The 21,450-nt window shown below is 32.7% G+C and overlaps 1 protein-coding gene across 1 annotated transcript; it reads right to left on the bottom strand.

The window, feature by feature from the left end:
- Positions 1–5,978: 5,978 nt before the first annotated feature.
- Positions 5,979–8,075, bottom strand: LOC141542779 (olfactory receptor 6C2-like). Its single transcript, XM_074267364.1, has one exon. The coding sequence runs from the start codon at positions 6,966–6,968 to the stop codon at positions 5,979–5,981; it is 990 nt and encodes a 329-aa protein (XP_074123465.1). The 5' UTR covers positions 6,969–8,075.
- Positions 8,076–21,450: the final 13,375 nt, after the last annotated feature.

Raw genomic sequence — 21,450 nt, 5'->3', positions numbered from 1 at the left:
TAATTACTAGAGACAGAGAGATCATATTTCAAGATATGTCTAATTAACTAATTAAATATATAAATATGAGCATACATATATAACCTCAGAAGCCTCTGTTTCCTAATCTGTATTGAGGTGATTACACTATTTGATTTTTAAGGATCCTTCTTACTCTGAAATTATAAAATTATGTGGTGTTATAGACAAGGAAAGTCCAGGCAGGGACTATCAGGACCTGCCTCTTTATTTCAAATGATTCAATCTGACTAATCTTTGAAGGAAAACAGATTTTCCTCCAGATAACACATTAAGAAAAATGGCATTATATTTTATCTGCTTCGTCTGTTACAAGTTTATGGGGATCTACTGAATACAAAAATACTTGGACTTGGGGGAAAGAGGTTGATTTTTAAAGTCAGTAATGAATTTATAATATAATCAACTTGGGCAACTAGAAGTCTTGGGGTCAGTGCCAAGAAAGAGTGGAAGATACAACAATAGCATCAGAAATAAGCCAGGGACACAATAATGAGGCACATGATGAAGAATGTGTTTGTCGTTTTGTGGCCCATCCCTAAATTCTCTAAAGTATGCTTTTTTGTTATACATGTTAAAATGCTAAATCCAATATGTATAAGCATATTTATACAATTCTCTTGTTGCACAAAAAAAATCAGTTCAAAAAGGAAAGAAAATGAGTAAGAAAACAAAATAGCTGACTCTCTTCATCACAAGATCATTGGAACTGGGTATCAATCATCTCATTGTTAAAAAAAAGTCATGTTTATCAGAATTGATTGTTGTATAATATTAATCTTACCATGTACAATGATCTCCTGATTGTACATCAGTTCATGTAAGTCTTTCCTGGCCTCTCTAAAAATCATCCTGCTAATCGTTTTTCATAGAACAATAATATTTCATAACATTAATATACCATAATTTATTCAGCCCTTCTCCAATTGATGGGCATCCCCACAAATGTTTTTGCACATTTGTGTCCCTTTCCCTTCTCTAAAGTATTCTTAATCTGAACTCAGGTGAGACAGTTTTGAGGAGGTGTTATTGTAAGCCAAATTTGGTGAACTGTCCTATGTTCCTGGAATGCTGGGTACACTGTTCCTGGACTCTATTCTAAGAAGTCTTCTTTTGTCAAGCTTATTCTAAGAAGTCTTCTTTTGTCAAGCTTATTATCATGATATATATATATATATATATATATATATATATATATATATATATATATATATATGTATGTATATATATATATATATGTGTGTGTGTGTGTGTGTGATTATTCATATATAACCAGTTTTGATCTTTTTTTCTGTAAGTAGAGACATTTGTGCTCATTTCTTTTTTTTTTTCCCAAGGCTGGGGTTAAGCGACTTGCCCAGGGTCACACAGCTAGGAAGTATTAAGTGTCTGAGATCAGATTTGAACTTGGGTCCTCCTGAATTCAAGGCTGGTGCTCCATCCACTGCACCACCTAGCTTGCCCCCATTTGTGCTCATTTCTAATCTCATTTTCTAACACAAAGTTCAGTCATTTATTAATTCTCAGGAATCCTTCCCCAAAATCTCTGGCTAAAGGCTATCCAGTCATTAACTAAAGACTTCTGCTGATGGGGAATTCACTACCTATATGGACAGAACATTCCATTTTCTAATATTTCTCATTATAGGGAAATTTTTCTTTACACTGAGACATGAACTTATCTCCATACTAGTTTACAAGTTTCTGGAGATGAGGAATTTAATTTCCTTGGGAGTAGTATGTGTAGTTTTCTTTCTTTGTGATTATATCTATAGTATCTGTCACAGTGTTTGCCACATAGTAAGTGTTTAATAAGTTATTGTTGATTAAGGAACCATGCCATGTACTTTTTCTGTCTTCTACAAAGCAGTTGTTCAATATATATATATATATATATATATATATATATATATATATATATATATATATATTTATTTATAGACTACTTGGTAAAGAGATTTATGACAATTAGAAGTACATAAAATCTACAAAGGCCAAAGATTCCTAGTGAAACAAGCACTCAGTTATCCAAACTTTGAGACCTTACAGTCAGATTCCATAGCTCCTGAAGGATTCATTAGTAGCTGCTGATAATTTTTTTAAAAATAGACACAGAGCAAGGAGACCAAAAGAGAAAACTCTGAAATCAGAAGAGTAGAAGTACTATCTAAGCCACAAAGCTTAATAGGAAATGATGTTTCCAGTTATATGTATATATATACTATATAGTAATATATATATATATATTACTATAGTGAAGAGGTGCAATAAGTATATATATATATATATATATATATACTTATTGCACCTCTTCACTCTTTCTCTCTAATCGATCCTCCTTACAATTCTAAAATATTCTTTTTTCTTTGTAGACCTCTTCATGCCATTCCTCCACTCAAAATTTTTTTCAATATCTTCTATTGCTTCCTGAGAAAAATATAGACTTCTTAGTATGGCATTCAAGGCTTTTACCAGTTTGTTTCCATCTTATCTTTATAGCCTTTTTCATAAAATTTCACTTCAGATATTCTCCTCCACAAAAAAATGTGACTTTGATATCTTCCATTACATTTTATATTCTCTGTCTTATATTCTTAGAATGAAATAGTTCCTCTCTTCAATTGTTAAAAATATGTACCTTTTTAAAAAAAAAATTGAACACAATAATAAACAAATACAAACATTCCATAATCAAATGTAACAATAGATCTCTTCTACATGCATCATGGAGTTGTCATTAGGTAGGCAGAATAGAGATCTCTAGATTCTGCTTCATTTTCTTTTCTACAAGGGCAACTTTGTTTCCTAACAGGAGAGGAAGTAGAATGTTTGGCCCACAAGCTTGATCACTGCTCTCTTCAGAGAAAGGAGATACTAAAGTCACGTGTGTGTGTGTGTGTGTGTGTGTGTGTGTGTGTGTGTGTGTTTGCCACCTTAAATATTATTAGTTGAAGATATATAGCTTTGGTGTTCAAGTTAAACTTCTGATTGCTGTTCATTAGTAGGGGAAAAAAACACCAAGCTCTATGTCTAAGATTAGATCTCTTTCTCAGCAAATACCATTTCTACAATCATCACAAAGTAAGTACCAAAAAAAAAACCCCAGTTTATCCAAATTTATAACAAAACAGAAATCATAGAAAATATACATTAGAAAATATATTATATACAATGCAGAGTGAAGGCACTTTCTCAATGGAAGCCAAATATCTCAAGTTAATCAAAATTAGGGGAGTGAGAGTGAGAGCATGAAAGTGTTTTAGATCTCACTCAATTAAAAGTTTCGTGATGTCTCTAGTGTAGCAAGCTGGGAATAGAATCATTGGAGATTTCAGGGTTTTCATATTGACTTCTTCCCAAAGTCATTTCTTTTAGGAACCTGAAGGAGAGGGAGGTTATTCTTCTTCCCAATTCAGTTCATGGCAACCAGGCTGTAAGTGAATTTTGATCTCCATTCCCTGGATTGTAAAGGAAAGAATACACAGGAATGAGAGAGACTGTCCCTGACTGGCCATTGTTAAAAATGCATCCTGTTCAGGTTATTCAGCCTGTCAAAGGAGAGCTCACTTGTAGTAACAGAACTTAGAAAAGCAGGCTATCTCCATGCTGGATGATCTGGGCATACATAGGCAAACCACCTTTTTATTTATTGTCTGTTAACTAATGCTAATTTTTAAGAAGTTCCGTATACATATGAAAACCAAGTATAGGGCTGCTACAATTTCCTTTAGCACTGAAAATGATTATACTGCAAAAATTCATAGACACACTATAACAATTACACAAAATAATAAAATAACTGAAAAGTCCCATTATATTCCATATATTCCCTCAAAGAACTTAAATCCAACTTTGTGGTACTACAAAATAGCTATTTTACTTTCAACCCACACTTTTCCTGTCCTACCAATTCTCACAATCCAAATCTGTAACAGAGATCTCTTTATAGTTCTCTCTGGTACTAAATGATAATGTCTACAGTCATATTCTCTGAGAAATATATCATTATCAATTCTTCTAATGCTGGACTTTCTATAGTATTTACTCATATCAGTACTTCAAGTACGTTCTTTACCCATTAGATTACTTTTCAGCTTCAAAGCATCTTATTCTCAATGATTAGTGCTTAGGGAAAGAAAAGGCAAAATATAGTTATGGATTCAAAGTACCATAGGCAAAGACATGTTCCCACTCATGTATGCCAGTTGAGGAGATTTAGAGAGGGATAAGATAAATCCAATTCCTATCAGCCGGAAGTCCAAGAGAGAGAAAGCATTGGTGAGTAGTCCCAAAAGCAAAGTAATCTGAAAAAAGAGTGTGTTTCCACAGTTTTTCCTGTTGTTGATTGTACAAAAGGAGAGTCTTCCACAGAAGTCCATTTACATTGTTCTCATTTGCCAACCATCTTCAACACAAGTAATAGCCAAATAACCAACACCGTTTCTGGTCATGCTGCCTCATCATGAGCTGTTGAGACATTTCAGCAAAGTACATATCTCTAATCACTGAGCCAGAGATCATATTCACTTAAGTTGAAGTTGTCATTTTTTAAAAAAAGGTCTATAGCCTATGCTCTCAAGAAGTATAACATGATAATTCCCAAGATCAATAGTTTCCCTGATAAACCTTCCAATACACAAAGAAGTCAGAATCTAAATCAGAAAACAACTATACATGCATTATACCTATGTTTTAGTAATATATTTGACAAAGTATCATAATATCTTTTTAGATAATATGGAATGATGTGGACCTGATATAGAGGTAAGTGAATTTAGTAATTAAATTCAAAGGATAGTTATTAATGAGTTGGCATATATGTGGTTGGCAGAGTCTTAGGAATCTCAAAATGATTCTGTTCTGTTCCATATTTTTATGGCTGACTTGAAGGAAAACAAAAAGTGTTGATCAAAAAATGTTAATGTATTTATCAAAGTTTTAGCTTTAAAAAATCTATTATGTTGGATGATAGATCACAAAAAATCAGTCAGATTGTTGCTATAATTCCAAGATTAAATTGATATATTAATTCATTGATGAATGTACATACATACATCAATACTGCAGATCACAATTTGTTTATATATGGTTATTCTAAGTAACTTTTTTTTCTATTTTCTCATTAATATTCCATCATGGTAATACATTGGAAACCTTCCTCTGATCCACTTAACATTTTTTGGATATAAGTGAGACCATAAGATAATAAGATCATAGATTTACACTTGGAGGCTCTTGGTTAGAGTGTTCCATCAACAATTCTATCTTCATTCCCATTAAACAAACCCTCATTAAGCAAGCTCTCTAAAAACAGGAATCAAATTGTGTAAGTGCATAATCCTGCTTGAATTGTTTCTAAGATCTCAAACAAAAAGTTTTGGCTGAATTTTATTAAATGTAGTGAGATCAAAAATTTTAATCTTAGTCTATTTACTACCATATAAAAAAAAGAGACAGACAGAGGGAAGAGGTAAAATCATTAAATTCTATTGAACAGAATAATACTGATAGGGGAATTTTTTGGAGCTCCTCATAGCTCACTGTCATCCACTGATAGTATAACAGTGACATGCAGAAATAACAAAATATTGAAATGAGCAATTTGATAAGAACTAAATTGTATTCATTTGAAACTTTCAATTTAAGAAAAATAGTAGCATGTAAAAAACAGCTTTGATTCATGCTTACCATTTTTTAGCAGTGGAGATCAAGTTATGTATTTGTATGCTTGCATTATTTCCTAGATATTGATTCTCAGACTAACCTAATGATAAAAGTCATAACTGAAGTTGGATAAAAGAATGAGAAAGAAATACTTTGATTAATTGAGGTGGAGAAAAGGGATTATGGAGACAAGTGATAGAGGCCTGAGATGATTAATATCCCAGATTACATGCCGTAGATTCCAAAGGTTAGGCATAATTCATTTTTTGCATATAGATCTTTTGATCTGAGAAGGCTTACTTCTTAGAGAGAAGGGCTATCTTTTTTAGAGAGTCCTTAAAGGCATCAATTACTTGCTTGTTCCTCAAGGTATAAATGAAGGGGTTCATCACTGGAGCAACTGAGGTTGTGAGGACTGACACCACCTTATTTATAGCCACTCCTTCCTTTGCAGAGGGTTTGATATAAATGAAGATGCAGCTGCCATAGGTGATGGAGACAACAATCATATGGGAGGAACAAGTCGAAAATGCCTTTTTCCTTTGCTGGGCAGAGGGAAATTTCAAGATTGTTCTGACAATATATACATATGACAGAATCACACACACTAAGGTGATCATGAGAGTCAACACGGCAAAAACTAAAACAATTTGTTCTATTAATGTTGTATCTGAGCATGTGATCTGTAAGATGGGAGATGCATCACAACCAAAGTGATCAATGACATTTGAGTCACAGAATTCCAGTTTAAAACCCAAGCTAAGTGGTGGGAGGATTAGCATTATTGCAGCCAACCAGGAGAAAACAATGAGCTGAATACAGACTCTATTATTCATTATAGTTGTATAATGCAGTGGCTTGCAAATGGCCACATAGCGGTCATAAGACATAGCAGTGAGAAGAAAAAATTCACTTGCCCCAAAGAGAATAACAAAAAATAACTGTGTGGCACAAGCATTATAAGTCACAGTATTGTCCCCAGTTGACATGCTGTAGAGGAATCTGGGGATACAAACAGTTGTGAATGAAACTTCTAAAAAGGAGAAATTGCGGAGAAAAAAATACATGGGGGTTTTAAGACGAGGATCCACCAAGGTGAGAGTGATGATGGTAAGATTTCCAATTACACTCAAAAGGTAAGTGAGAAACAGAAAGATAAAAAGCAGAACCTGAAGGCGAGGGTCATCTGTTAATCCCCGTAGGATGAATAATGTTATTCCAGAATGGTTTCTCATTCTTGACATCAGACTTCTGTCAGATCTGCATGTAAAATATAAAAAAGACATTGGACCTAAGGAATAAGACTACAAAACAAGTTGGCAAGCTAGAATTGTCAGGAAAGGTTACACAATCTACAAATCCTGTCTATTTTTTTCATAGACTTGAAAAGAAAGACTATTAAGATAACATTGGTCATCAAACTTTTTCTGAAGTTTGTTGCATTTGTCTACATATATGAATATATATGCATATAAGGGTCCACATATGTAATGAACCATATGTAAAACTTAAATATACATATGAATGTTTATATATATACCTATGTATATATCTATATAGGTGGTGCATATAACAATCATATAGGAGGAACAAGTCAAAAACGCCTTTTTCCTTTGCTGGGCAGAGGGGAATTTCAAGATTGTTCTGACAATATGTACGTATGACATACTAAGGTAATCATGAGTTATCAACATGGCAAAGACTAAAACAATTTGTTCTATTAATTTTGCATTATTTCCTGGATATTGATTCTCTGTATGTCTATGAAGTGTAAGTCTATAAATTTAGATATTGATTGTTCAAAAATTCTTTTTCCAGTCTTAACTCTTAAAACTTCTTTTATCTATTAAAGCCAAAAGCATTGAGAAAAATTAAGTTATTAAAGATTAAAAATTCATTGATTTTGGAAAATTCAAATATGATCTAATATGCTATACAAAAATATATAATAATATATTTAATGCATCCATGTGAGCAAGAATCTTTAAGTATACATACACTTATTCTTATACACATGCTATTACTGAAAAGAATATTTTAAAATGAAATCTAGAGAAATGATTCTTTTATAAAAAAGAGTCCTTTATAGGATATCATCTGGTCAATATTATAAAGTAGGCAATTGGAAGTTTATGGGACAAAATCACAGTAGACCATAGTGCTAGCTCAGAACTGAGATTTAGAGATCTTATGACACTTTCAGAGGTATGATGCAGCAAAAAGTAACTATCCTTCCTCAAAATAAGTGATTCTTAAGTTTTTTGTGACATTTACCCCTTTGGCAGTACAGAGAAAGTATTGAATCCCTTCTCAGAATTATATGAAAAAAATACATAGGATTACCAAGATGATCTATTATATTCAAAAAGTCAGCAAATTTAAAAAAAAAAAAAAAAAACTAATTCAAGAGCCCCACTGAAATCCTAAATTAAAAATCTCTGCCCTAAAAGATCACCTAAGGTTATTTACTTCCCTAGAGAAGCTGACAAATGCTCCTAAAGTTCCAAGATGAGGAGACCCTGGGTTTTATCCTCACAGACTTTTGGATTAGAATTCGCCTTGCTTGCCCAAGGCTTCCTATAATTAGGTCTCCTCCCTCTAGAGATTCTCAACCCTATCTCCTGTCTAATCAGTTTCCCTGTGGCTTTTAGATTTAACCTGACATGTCACAAACTATTATGACCACAGTATGCTTGAAACTTGAAATATACTGACAAAATGCACTTTAATGGCTGCGAAGGATAAGAAATTTCTATAGGAGAAAAAAAAAAAAAAAGGTTTAAAAAAGGAAATAATCCAAAGGGAAAAAATTTATAGTACAAAAAAAAAAAAAAAAAAAAGGCATGCACATAACACATAATACACACACATCTCTATCCATATATATGTTTGATATATATACAACTTTATAGTTGGCATTTAAAAGCAGCATTTTATAAATAATATTTAGATTTGGAAACCTGGATTCCAATCCTGCCACCGGCCTTTCTTAATTGAGTGTTCTTGGATAAATTACACAACTCTTCTGGTTTCAGTTCTTTCCTCGGAAAAGGAAATATTTTGACATATGCAGAACTATCCTCATAGGGTTACAATGAGAACAGTGCTATACAAACTTGCAGAAAGAAGTTTTGCAGAAATTAGCTATTATAATGAGAGATAATTTTCTGACACAATTCATGTTTCTTAGGATATAATTTAGCCAATTCAGCCAGTCATTCTTCTCTTTGTGTGCTTTAAGACTCTTTCTGGTCTATGTAAAATTATTTTCCTTAGGACTTAACTATTTGACTAGCTTTCTGGAACAGATTCCCAAGGATTCTATAGCTGTGAACAAATATTGTTTCTAACAATCTGGCATGTCCGTGCTTAATAGAAGATGCTGCTAACACAGAATATCATTGTGACCTTATACACTCCTATGGATTTAGTTAACATCCCTGTGCTGATAAAGATCAATTCTACATAGTCACTTCTATTCCCTCTATAGATCTTATCAAGTATTTCAAATTCAATGCCCTATTATTTTTTTATTTTTCAGTTGTTTTGGTCATTTCCAACTCTACATTACTCCATTTGGGAGTTCCTTTGCTGAGATACTAAGTGGCCATTTCCTTTTCTAGTTCATCACAATCTCTTTTCTCAAAGTATACCCAATAATTTCTCTCATTTTCCTATGGGCCTATCAGCTGTCTGTCTTACTGGTTAAGTCCTGATGAACAAAATCATATTTGGGTGTTAATGATAATGCTTAAAAAGGGATTTTTATTTTAACAGAGTAATTAATGGCTAATGGGGAGATTTTATACTCTTGAAAGAAGTCTAACTTAGTGGTCATACTTGGCATATTTCAAATTATGCCCTTAGACTAGTATAAAATTGAACTTTAAATAAAATTGAGTCTTATTGGTGCCACAAAGCTAAATGAATTATTCCTGTTGTCCCATTTCATATTTGATGGGCACCATTTGGTGGAAAGATCCTCCTTGAAAACCACTAATTAATTACATTAGCAGCTAGGCAGCTACTCAAATGTTTTCCATCTGCAAAGTGTCTCCAGGGTTCCTGATTTACCTGAAAAACTAAATAGAAAAACTATTTCCCAGGAGACTAAAATTAGTTATCTAGAGGAATCATTTTTACTTGGTTACTTTAAACTATTTACCACAAAGAGATCTGGGAAGCATTTATCAAGAGCTTAGGGAAGTAGGGCTCTTCTCATGAAGATCGTGAATATCAGCTCCCATCATGTGGATAATTTTTTAAAACAATATTGATAAACAACATAACAGATAGAAATATTGACCTATGTTTATTGGATTAATGTTGAAAATATGATAAAATTATAAAATAGCCAACAAAAAGCCTCTGGATCCATCAATTTCTTTATTTTTATCTAATTCTCATATGCTCATTCAGAGGCCAGTCTCTCAGTCCTGATTTCTCTAGTCAAGGAGTCAGAGCCCAATTCAGATGATGGGTAGATGTTCTAGGTGAAAGGTGGAAAATGTGCTTTTTATAGGGCTTTGATGAAAGCATGTACTTATTCAGATAATGTTCACTTATATTTATTCTGAACATATCCACCCTCATAAATTTACCTTTTCTTTTTCTTCTCATCAAAACTCTTAATTCCATACTACCCTAATATTAGTTCAGATGTCTTTTAGAAAGCAGCCAATAAGCTAATACATTCTTAAGTATTAATGATCAATCATTATTGAGTGTGTTAATTTTTGAGGGCTTTTTCAGAGAGGAAATTTATCTATCCAAATTACAAATAAAAGGTAGATTTCAGACTCTATATAGTTAAGAAAAATAAAAATAAAAGTCTGAAGGCTGGGAGGAATTCAGAAACCATCTACTTCAAAGAAGTAGCTCCTGTAGCTTTACTGATAAATGGTCACCCAGTTTCTGGCTGTATATTTGTACTGCTTCACTCTTTCTTGATGAAGCTCATTCCACTTTAGGAATCCTCTAATTCGTCTGCAAGTTTTCCCTTACATGAAGCCTAAATATGTCTTGGCAACTTCCATCCTTTATTCCTGTTTTTACCCTTGGGCTAAAACATAAGGAAGGCTCTTTCTCCTTCACATGACAATTCTTCAAATCCTTCAGATAGTTACATACAAATATCATATCTTCTCTAAGGCTTCTTTTCTCTAGACTAAGCCTGTCCAATCCTTTCAACTAATTCTCATGTAGCACAGTCTCAAGTCTTTTTATTATCTTTCCCTGAGGTGACATGTCCTCTTCTGTAAGAAATGAATAGCTATTTAGCTATCTTCCACATTTTGTATCCATGGGTCTGATTGCTTTTTAATTTAAGCAAAGGAATTGATATTTGTTGCTATTGGATTACATGTCATTACAAATCAATTGAGACTCCAGCTCAATGAGATTTTTTTAAATCACACTCAATTTTCTGATAATTTAATGATTTCTCCTAGTTTTATATCTTTTGCCAGGCATACCAACTACTTGTATGGCATACCAGATGTGCCTGATAAATATAACAGTTATTATTTCATCCAAATCATTGCAATATCAGTATAAATGCTATTACATTTTAATTTCTTATTAACAATAATTAGATATTATTATAGTTATATATAATATTTGATATTAATCATTTTGATATTAATTTGGTATTAATAATATCAGTGTTATATTGTAATAACTGTATTGTATTAATAACTGTTATATTGTAAAGACTGTTTCTCGAAACACTCTATTAAAAAATTTCTCTTTAAGTAGACATTGAGACACTAATGAGTATTTTTTGTTTTGTTTTGTTTTGGACATTCCACTAGTCATGAAGATAACTAAACAAACTTTTCATCCAATACAAAAATCTCCATTTTATCCATAAACTGCTACTCATAAGTGATTTTGTCAAATGAATTACTGAAATGCAGCTGCTCTGTGACTATGATATCCCCCTGTTTTATACCAGTCATAAAAATCTGACAAAAAAAGAAATGAAATTAGTCCAGGAAATCCTGTTTTGATGAAGAATTTTCTCAAATAGAAAGCTTTGCAATTATTCCATGAATAAAGGTAAAGAAATAACTGATTCCTCCAAACATTGAAATTCAGAAGACATATGACATAAAAGTGTGACATACTTGCCCACTGAATGGATATAGAATCCCTCCCATCCTTAGTAATTATCTAAGCAAGAGATAGGGTCTGGAACCCTAATTCCAGTTAAAAGAAAACATTTCCACACATTTCATTCATAAAAAAGGAAAAAATAACGTACCAGGTAGTTTTCATACTTACTTTTCTGACAATATGTCATGTTGTAGATGAGTAATTTAATATTAAACATATTCCTAGTCTAATGTGAGCAGCAGTGTGTTAATAAAGGAAGTTTGGTAGAATGGGAAGATCACTGACTCAAACTCAAATGTCCAGAGTTTGAATTCTAGCTCTCTTGCTTATAGTCTATGTGACTAAGCCAGTCACTTTACTTCTAAGGGCCTCAGCTTCTATACAGAAAAAATGAAAGTTTGACAAAAAATATAATTCTGAGATATCTTCCAGCTCTAAATCTTTTAATTCAAAGGGCATATGCACCTCAGCTCACACTCTCATTTATATACACAATTTCAGGGACAGCAGCATAGTAGAGAGAGATCTCTCTCCTTGGCTCTCACATCTCTTGGCAATCATGATGGAAAAAAGGGCTTCTCAATAGCATAAGATCAAAGAACCTATCCCTCTGTAAATAGTGGAGCTATTTTTAGGTACTAGAATTGATAGAATTTGTCAGTAAATCAAATTTTAGAACATCTGGTTTTTAGTTGTGCATCTTAGTCACTATTTTTGTCATGCTAAGCACAAATACTGAAATTTTGCAAGTCCCGTTCCTAATCTGAAATATAGACTGGACTATATAAATTTCTAAGGTACCTTCTTTCTCTGATATTTGTCTTTGTGGAGCTAAAGGCAAATAAAGGTCATTGTGAAAAGGTCAGGATTATCAAGACCTGCCTCATTTCAGAAGAGTAGATCTGATGAGTCTTTGCAGAAAAACAGGTTTCCCTCCAAGTTATGCCCTAAAAAAATGGCATTATATTTTATCTGTAATAAATATTGCATGGGGACATACTGAATACAAAAATAATTAGGCCCCTGGGATGTATTATTTAAAAGTCACTAATGAATCTATAATATAATCAACTTGGTCAAAAAACTTTCAACAGGCAACCTTGAAGCCAGTGCCCACAGAGACAGGAAGATGCAACAATAGCATCAGAACAGGCCACGGGCTCTATAATAAAGCACATGATGAAGCAAGTTTCTGACATCTCATTGCCTATCCCCACATTGTCTAAAAGAGTCTTAATCTGCACTCAGGGGAGACACTTTTAAGGACTTGTGGGCATTCGGTGAGCAGTTCTATGAGTCTATATCCTGTTATCCTGGGATGCTGGGCAGAGTGTCCTTAAACTCCAGTTAAACAGCCTTTCTTTTTCTTTTTTTACTTCCTTTTTATGGTGGCTAACAGCAGTAACAATTTATTTTTTCTTTCAAGTTATGTTTCTTTATTTCTTTGTTTTAACCTATTTAAAACTAAATATAAAATTTTTAAAAACAAAAAAGGAAAATTTAAAAAAATAAATAAATATCAGCAGAATATCAGGGATTATTCAAAATTTGTAACAATAAATTTCCATTTTAAGAAAGCACATATTATAATAGAAGATTATATATTCATGACTGTCCATCTTTTTTTGCTTCTTTGTAGATTATTCTTTTGTTCTTTGCTATGCACATTCATTTTTTGTCCTTTTCATCCTTCCCACGTCCCCCATTAAGCATGTGTCTGTGTGTGTGTGTTTGTGTGTGATGTGTGTCAGATACTGTCTGAACTGCACTGAAAACTCCTTTCACTCAGTGAGAGTATCTTTTCTTATATACACATCTACATACACCTACACATACACACATGCATACACACATACATATATATGCATTTACACATATATAGAAATACCTCTAAATCAATTTTAATATAGTTGACATATAAAGTAGATTTCTCTATTTATTGAATCTTTAAGTTTGACTTTCCTTGAGATAAATGGTTATTAGTCCCATTTTTAATAATTAATTCTACTCTTGATCCTTGTTATAATGTTTGTGTATATCTCTTATTTCCTGTTCCTGCTACTTCTACTTTGTCTACTCCTCAAATTGCTGTGCTATTACTGAACCTCTTCTGACACATTCCTCAGTGGTTTTTTTCCTTCTCTTTTTATGCCATTTCTGTTAATCTATAGACTTTATCCCAATTGTTAATCTAAACATCCTACTCTATCCCACCTTATTCTATGCAACAAACTGCCTTTCTTTTTCATACTTATTAGAATACACAATTTTTATCCTATTTTCTGTTAGAAGAGGCATTTGTGTTCATTTCCATCTTATTTCCTAATTTTTCAAATAGTTCATATAGCATTGGAATTAATTGTTCTTTAAATGCTTGTTAAAATTCACTTGTAATTCCATTTGCCCTGGATAATTTTTTCTTAGAGAGTTCACTGAGAGCTTGTTAAATTTCTTTTTCCAAAATGGAACCAGTTAGATATTTATTTTATTTCCTCTTCTCTTAATCTGGGCAATTTATTTTTCTGCAAATATCCATCCATTTCAATTAAATTGTCATATTTGTTGGTATGCAGTTGAACAAAATCATTCCTAATTATTTCTTTAATTTCTTTTTTTATTGGTGGTGATTTCACCCTTTTCATTTTGATGATACTAATTTGGTTTTCTTCTTTTCTTTTTCTACTCAAATTAACCTAAGATTTATTTATTTTGTTAGCTTTTTCACAAAACCAAGTCTTAGTTTTATTAATTCAATAATTTTTTTTACTTTTAATTTTGTTAATCTCTCCTTTGATTTTCAGAAATTTTAATTTGGTATTTAATTGGTAAGTTAAATTTGTTCTCTTTCTAACTTTTTTAATCGCATGCCCAATTCATTGATCTCTTCATTTTCTGTTTTATTCATATAAGCATTTGAAGATATAAATTTCCAGTAAGAACTGCTTTGGCTACATTTTATAAGTTTTGGTATGTTGTCTCATTATTATTCTCTTTAATAAAATTATTGATTGCTTCTATAATTTGTTTGACACTCATTCTTTATAATTAGATTGTTCAGTTTCTGATTGGTTTTTAATCTATCTTTCCCTGGCCCTTTATTGAAAGTAATTTTTATTTCATCATGATCCAAAAAATATACAATTACTAAGTCTGCTTTCTGCATTTGATTGTGAGGGATTTTTGTCCAAATATATGGTCAGTTTCTATCTAAGTGTATTCCTTCTATCTCCATTCAATTTTTTCCAACGTTCCATCATATCTAACTTTTCTAAGATTCTATAAGCCTCCTTAGTTTCATTCTTGTTTATTTTGTGGTTAGGTTTATCTAATTCTAAAAGGGGAAGATTAAAGTCCTCCACTGATATAGTTTTGCTGTCTTTTTCTTCCTGTAACCAGCTTAATTTTTTCTTTTAAGAATTTAGATGCTATGCCATTTGGTGCATATATGTTTAGTATTGATGTTACTTCATTGTCTATGGTACCTTTTAGCAAAATGTAACTTCCTTCTTTATTTCTTTTAATTATATCTATTTTGGCTTTTGCTTTGTCTCAAATCAGAATTACTAATACTGCTTTTATTTGCTTCCGCTGAAGCCTAATATATTCTGCTCCAGATTTTCACTTTTACTCTGTGTTTCACCTGTTTCATCTCTTTGTTTCAAATTTATTTCTTGAAAAAATATATTGTCATATACTACATGATGATCAATTCTGATGGACGTGGCCATCTTCAACAATGAGATGAACCAAATCAGTTCCAATAGAGCAGTAATGAATTGAACCGGTTATGCCTAGTGAAGACTATGAACCACTACATAGAATTCCCAATACCCCTATTTTTGTCCACTTTCATTTTTGATTTCCTTCACAGGCTAATGATACACTATTTCTAAGTCCAATTCTTTTTGTACAGCAAAATAACTTTTTGGACATGTATTCATATATTGTATTTAATTTATACTTTAACATATGTAACATGTATTGGTCAACCTGCCATCTAGGGGAGGGGAGTAGGGTGAAGGAGGGGAAAAATTGGAACAAAAGGCTTGGCAAATATCACTGTTGTAAAATTACCCATGCATATATCTTGTAAATAAAAAGCTATAATAAAAATTATAATAATAATAATAAACCCATAAAAATATATTGTCATATTCTGATTTTTAATCTAATCTGTTAACCACGTCTGTTTTATGGCTTATCCCATTCACATTCACAGTTATGATTACCAACTGTGAATTTCTCTACATACTATTTTTCCTCCTGTAAATACTTGTCCCCCTTCTCTTTCAACCCTGTTTCTCCACACCACTTTTATTTTTCCTTTCTGACCAACCCCTCCCTCAATCTGCCCTGTCTTCTATCACCCTATATTCATCTCTTATTTCATTCCCCTACTGTTTCAGCCCTCCTTTCTGTCTAGCCCCTCTCTTTTCTTTCCTTTTTATCCTCCTACTTAGGATAAGATAAATTTCTATACCCTATGATTGTGTATGTTATTTCTTCTTTGAGACAAAAGTGGTAAGATCAAGTTTCAGACAATTCTCATGCCCCTCCCTTCTTTCCTTCTACTTTAATAAGTTTGCCTCTTCATGGGACTTAATTTACCCTGTTTTACCTCCCCTTTCTCTTCTTCCAGTATTAATGTATTTTAAAAAATAATATCACAATAATCAACTTATGCCACAACTTCTCTCTATGTATTCATCTTCCAGTTGCCCTAATGAATAATAGTTTTCAATAGTTGCAAGTATTACCTTCCAATGTAGAGATATAAGCAGTTTAATCTTTAAACAATTGTTTTCTTTTCTTTGCTGTTTGATTTTTTTGTGCTTCTCATGAGTCTTGTATTTGTAGAGCAAATTTTCTGATTAATTCTAGTCTTTTCAATAGAAAATATTGAAAGTCCCCTACTTTATTGAATATCTATCTTCATTCCTCCTTTGAAAGATGAAACAGCCTCATAGGGTAGTTGATTCTTCAATGTAGTCCAACATCTTTTGTCTTCTAGAATATCATATTCCAGACCCTCTGCTCCTTTATTGTAGAAACTGCCAAATCCTGGATAATTATGTGACTCCTTGATACTTGATTATGTATATATATATATATAATATTTTTGTAACATTTTTTCCTTGAACTTATAGTTTATAGTTCTGGAATTTGGCAACAATATTTTTTATTTCTGTCAGAAAGTAATCAATGAATTCTTTCAAAAACTATTTTGCTCTGTCTTTCTGGTATATCAGGACAGTTTTTCTTAATGATGTCTTGTAGAATGCTATCTAGCCTCTTTATTTGGTCATGGCTTTCAGGTAGTCCAATGATTTTTAAATTATCTCTTCTGTATTTATTTTCCAGGTGAGTTATCTTTCCAATGAAATATTTTACATTTGCTTCTATTTTTTTCTTTCTTTTTAATTTGTTTGTCTGATTCTTGGTGTCTCTTAGAACCATTAGCTTCTGTTTGCCCAGTTCAGTTTTTAATGTATGATTTTCTTCAGTTAGCTTTTGTATCTCCTTTTCCATGTGATTAATTCTACTTTTAAAGTACTGTTTCTTCAGTAGATTTGTTTTGCATTTGACTGTACATTTTAAGGAATTGATTTCTTTAATGGATTTTTTTTTTTGCACTTGAACAATTATAGTTTTGAAGGAATTGTTTTTGTTTTGAAGCTGTCGATTTCTTGCATACTTGTTTCTTCTCCCAATTATTCTTGTACCTCTCTTATTTGATTTATAAAATTCTTTATGCACTCTTCCAAGAAGGTTCCTTCAGCTTAAAACCAAACTATATTATTCTTTGAAGTTTCACATGTGGAAATTTTGTTCTCTTCTGATTTATTGTGTTGGTCTTCCCTGTCACCATAGTCAAGATTCACTTTTGTTTCTTGCTTGGTTTTTTCTTTTTCCCCCTATTTTGTAACTTTTAAAGTTGAGATCTGCTCCTGGGGCATAGGGGGCAGTTTGCCAAACTTTTTGTGCAGCTTTGAACCTTGGCTTTAAGTACAGGAATTTGTCTTTGGTGTTTTGCTTATATTCTCAGGCAGCCAGATCTAGACCTGCCTGTTATTGCCTCGTTTCCTCAAATAATAATTTGCTTTCTGAGGTAAGATTAGAGGCTTCTCCACTGGTGTGATCTGCTACTGTTTTATTGAGCAAAGAAAAAGGGAAGGTCCCAGTTGTTGATATGCTGTAATTAAGACTCTTCAGCTGAGTTTCCTAGACACCATTTGAGCTGGGCTGTGTACCCTTTCCCCTTTCACCCAATTAGACTAATCTTTCTTGAAGTCCTTCCAAAATATCACAAGATGACAAATTGTTTTATTCCATCTCTTCATGGGCTTTGTCACTTCACACTCTGTTCACAGGCTTAATTTCATGTGATTTTTGAGGGAAACTGAGAGAATATGAGCAGCTTCCTTGTTCAATTCCTCCATCTTGGTTCCACTCCTAAAAGTCCTGTTTTATCCCATTTCTTAACATATAGTTCAAACACCTGCCAAGCTGAACAAATAAATTTGAGTTGATTTATCAGTTTTATTTTACAACTATCAAAGAATCACAAACTTTATAAGGATTTCAAGAAATATCTATTCCAGTCCCACCAGAATCCCTTCTAAAACATCTATGGCTAAATGTGAGCCAGTCACTAATTGAAGGTAACTCACTAACTGTTAATACAGGACATTTCACTATAAAAGTTATCATTATTAAGTAATTTTTTTTTCTTATATTGAAACATGAACTTCACTCTTTCCCTTCTATTTCACTATCTATCCTTCTTACCATTGCAATATAATCTTTCCCACATATAAATTTGTCATGTCATTCTTCCCCTCAAAAACTCTTCCCATTTCCCTCCTGAGAAAAGTATAGAATCAGTAGTTTTAGATCCAAGGTTTAACACAATATATTTCTTCCCCACTTGTCTAGATAGATAGATAAACATATAGATAGATAGATAGACAGACAGACAGACAGACAGACAGACAGACAGATAGATAGATAGATAGATAGATAGATAGATAGATAGATAGATATTCACTTCAAATACTCCCACCAAAAAATGCAGATTATTTTCTGTCTTACAATACATCTGATATGTTTTCTTCTCTGTTCAAGTTACTTACATTTGAAATAGAATGTTTTCCCCCCTCTTCATTCATTAAATGTATGCCTATGTTTTCTTAATTGGAACTTAAAAATTAACAAATACAAACATTCATGAATACACATAACAAGGGCTCTCACCCACATGCAGCATGGAGGTTTCATTGTGTTGCTCAAAGTTAGGCATAATAGACTACTTTAACCTCTGCCCTTCTCTAAGGGAAAGTTTATTTTCTATCAATAGAGGAAATAGAATGTTTGACTTACAAAAGGTATCACTCTCGTCTTCTCAAAGAAAAAAAGATACTGAGCTGGCAATTTATCTGATTTTTTAATATTATTCATTTGAGGAATATGGTTTTGTAGTTTAAGCTAAACTTATGATTCATGAGGAAAGGAGGAACCCATTTTCTACATCCAAGATTTGACCCCTGTCCCACCAAATATCATTTCACAATAAAAAACACATGGTTAATAGCAAAGAAACCCATTTATCCAACTTGATAGCAAAAAAAAAAATCACAGGAACATATAAAAAAATCACAGGAACATATATCATATAAGAAGGATAAGGAAATCACAGGAACATATAAGACAACATATACTAGACAATGCAGGATAAAAGAACTATCTCATTGGAAGCCAGATAACTCAGATTAATCACAAATTAGGGAGAGGGAGAGAGAAAAAGAGAAGGGAAGTAAGGGGGAGAGAGGGAGGAAGGGAGGGGGGAAGGGAAAGAGAGAGAAAGAAAGAAAATATCTCTGAGGGTGCTATCTTAGACAAATTGGAATGAGCTTGTAGCAAAGTGACCGTATCTCCCATGGCTACACTTTTTCAATCCACAATCTTCACAGTCTTTCTGAATGGAAATGCTGGGGAGGAAACAATTCAGGGGTACTGATACTATCCCACTCATGATGGAGTTCTTCCTTCCTTCCTACCTTTCTCCTTCCTTCCTTCTTACTTTCCTTCCTTCCTTCCTTTCTTTCTTTTCTTTTCTTCTTCTCTCAGTTTTTTCTCTCCCCTTTCTTTTCCTCTCTCTCTCTCTCCACTCTTTCTTTCTCCATCTCCCTCTCTGACTTTTTGTTTTTTGTCTCCCCATCTCTTTACCTTTGTCTCTCACTATCTTTGTCTCTGCCTGTCTCTCTCTCACAGACACACACACACACACACACACACACACACACACACACACACAAAAACACACACACACAAGAGCCTCTCACAGGGTTTCTCTTTGTAATGCCTAATTCTATGAAGTCTAGGGTTGATATTCCTTGAAAGGAAAAACTACACAAAAAAACAACTGTTCTGGGCTTAGTGAACTATGCCTCTCCAGGGAATAACACCTACCTAGCAACACCTGCTTAGCTGCAGGATTCAAGATTATATTGGTCTGGTTCTGAACTGGCCCTTAACTCCCCTAAAATGTTAGTCAGCAGCCTGGCAAAGACTGAGAAGAATTAGGAATGGATTTGTTGGACATTTATCACAAATCAGGATAGCAAGGGGGTGAAGACATTTCTAATAGAGAATGCCTAGTGTCTACCAATATACAAAACATTGTCCCTTTATGCACTGATTGATTTAGTTGCTTTATGTTTCCTTAGTAATTTGGCGATTTTAGGGATTAAATATAGACAGCATAGAGAAATAAACTTGTCTTGATCACATACATCAAGGTTTTCTATCTTTTACTTTCATTGTCTATGTAAGAGCCAATATAGCTGGTTTGTCATTGGCATTTGACAGTGAGCTATGGCTTATCTAGGCTGAAGCAGACAAAAGTCAGATCTGGCCTTCTAATAATCTGGTTTTTAAATGGAAAAGTTAATTTATTTTCTTGTATTCTCTGTTTTTTTAAAGCCTCAACCACAGAGACCAGGAAAAATCATTTAAAATTGAAATTTGTCTCATATCTAAGGTCTTCCAAAAAAGGTGAAAAAAGAAAGTAGCCAAGGTACAACATAGAGCATTTATAGAACAATTATTTATATTATCTGAATAAAAGATATGTTTAATACACACAAAATTCACAAGGATTCATTGACTGAAAAACTTTTAAAAGCTATAACACTTTGATTATAAGTAATTAACATCAAGGTAATTATACTTGTTCAGGACATATTATATTTCAGAATGTGAAGTAATGAGAGTACTAAATTGTTTTATTAAATGTCTCCTTGTCTCTGCATTGCCCAAAAAAATTATCTTCCAAAATGCCAGGCCTCGGCTTAGATTTATTTTTACTGTTGATTGCCATTTCCAGTGTGAACTCCATAGGATCCTGAACTATCTCCTTTTACTATCTGTGTTCCCAGCACTTTGAATTTTTTAATTTTTTTTGCATATAGTATGTTCTAAATAAATAAGTTTTCATTCATTCATTCAAACAAATAAGAAAGTATTTCATTCCATTGCTCATATTTATGTCAGTATAATAAAAATGACTGTATTCCTATACTATTTTTTGTAGTATACCATTATAATACCAAAATGTTAGATGCTTTAGAGCAGGACTTTAAGAATATTTTT

This window comes from Sminthopsis crassicaudata, chromosome 5 (assembly GCF_048593235.1).
Source record: "Sminthopsis crassicaudata isolate SCR6 chromosome 5, ASM4859323v1, whole genome shotgun sequence".
Classification (NCBI taxonomy): domain Eukaryota; kingdom Metazoa; phylum Chordata; class Mammalia; order Dasyuromorphia; family Dasyuridae; genus Sminthopsis; species Sminthopsis crassicaudata.
The sequence above is the reverse complement of the archived record's forward strand: the minus strand, read 5'-3'. Positions and strand labels throughout refer to the sequence as shown.

What these genes read in the sequence shown, in the direction of transcription:
- LOC141542779 (XM_074267364.1), bottom strand. Translation starts at nt 6,968, where the DNA reads ATGTCTTTTTTATATTTTACATGCAGATCTGACAGAAGTCTGATGTCA.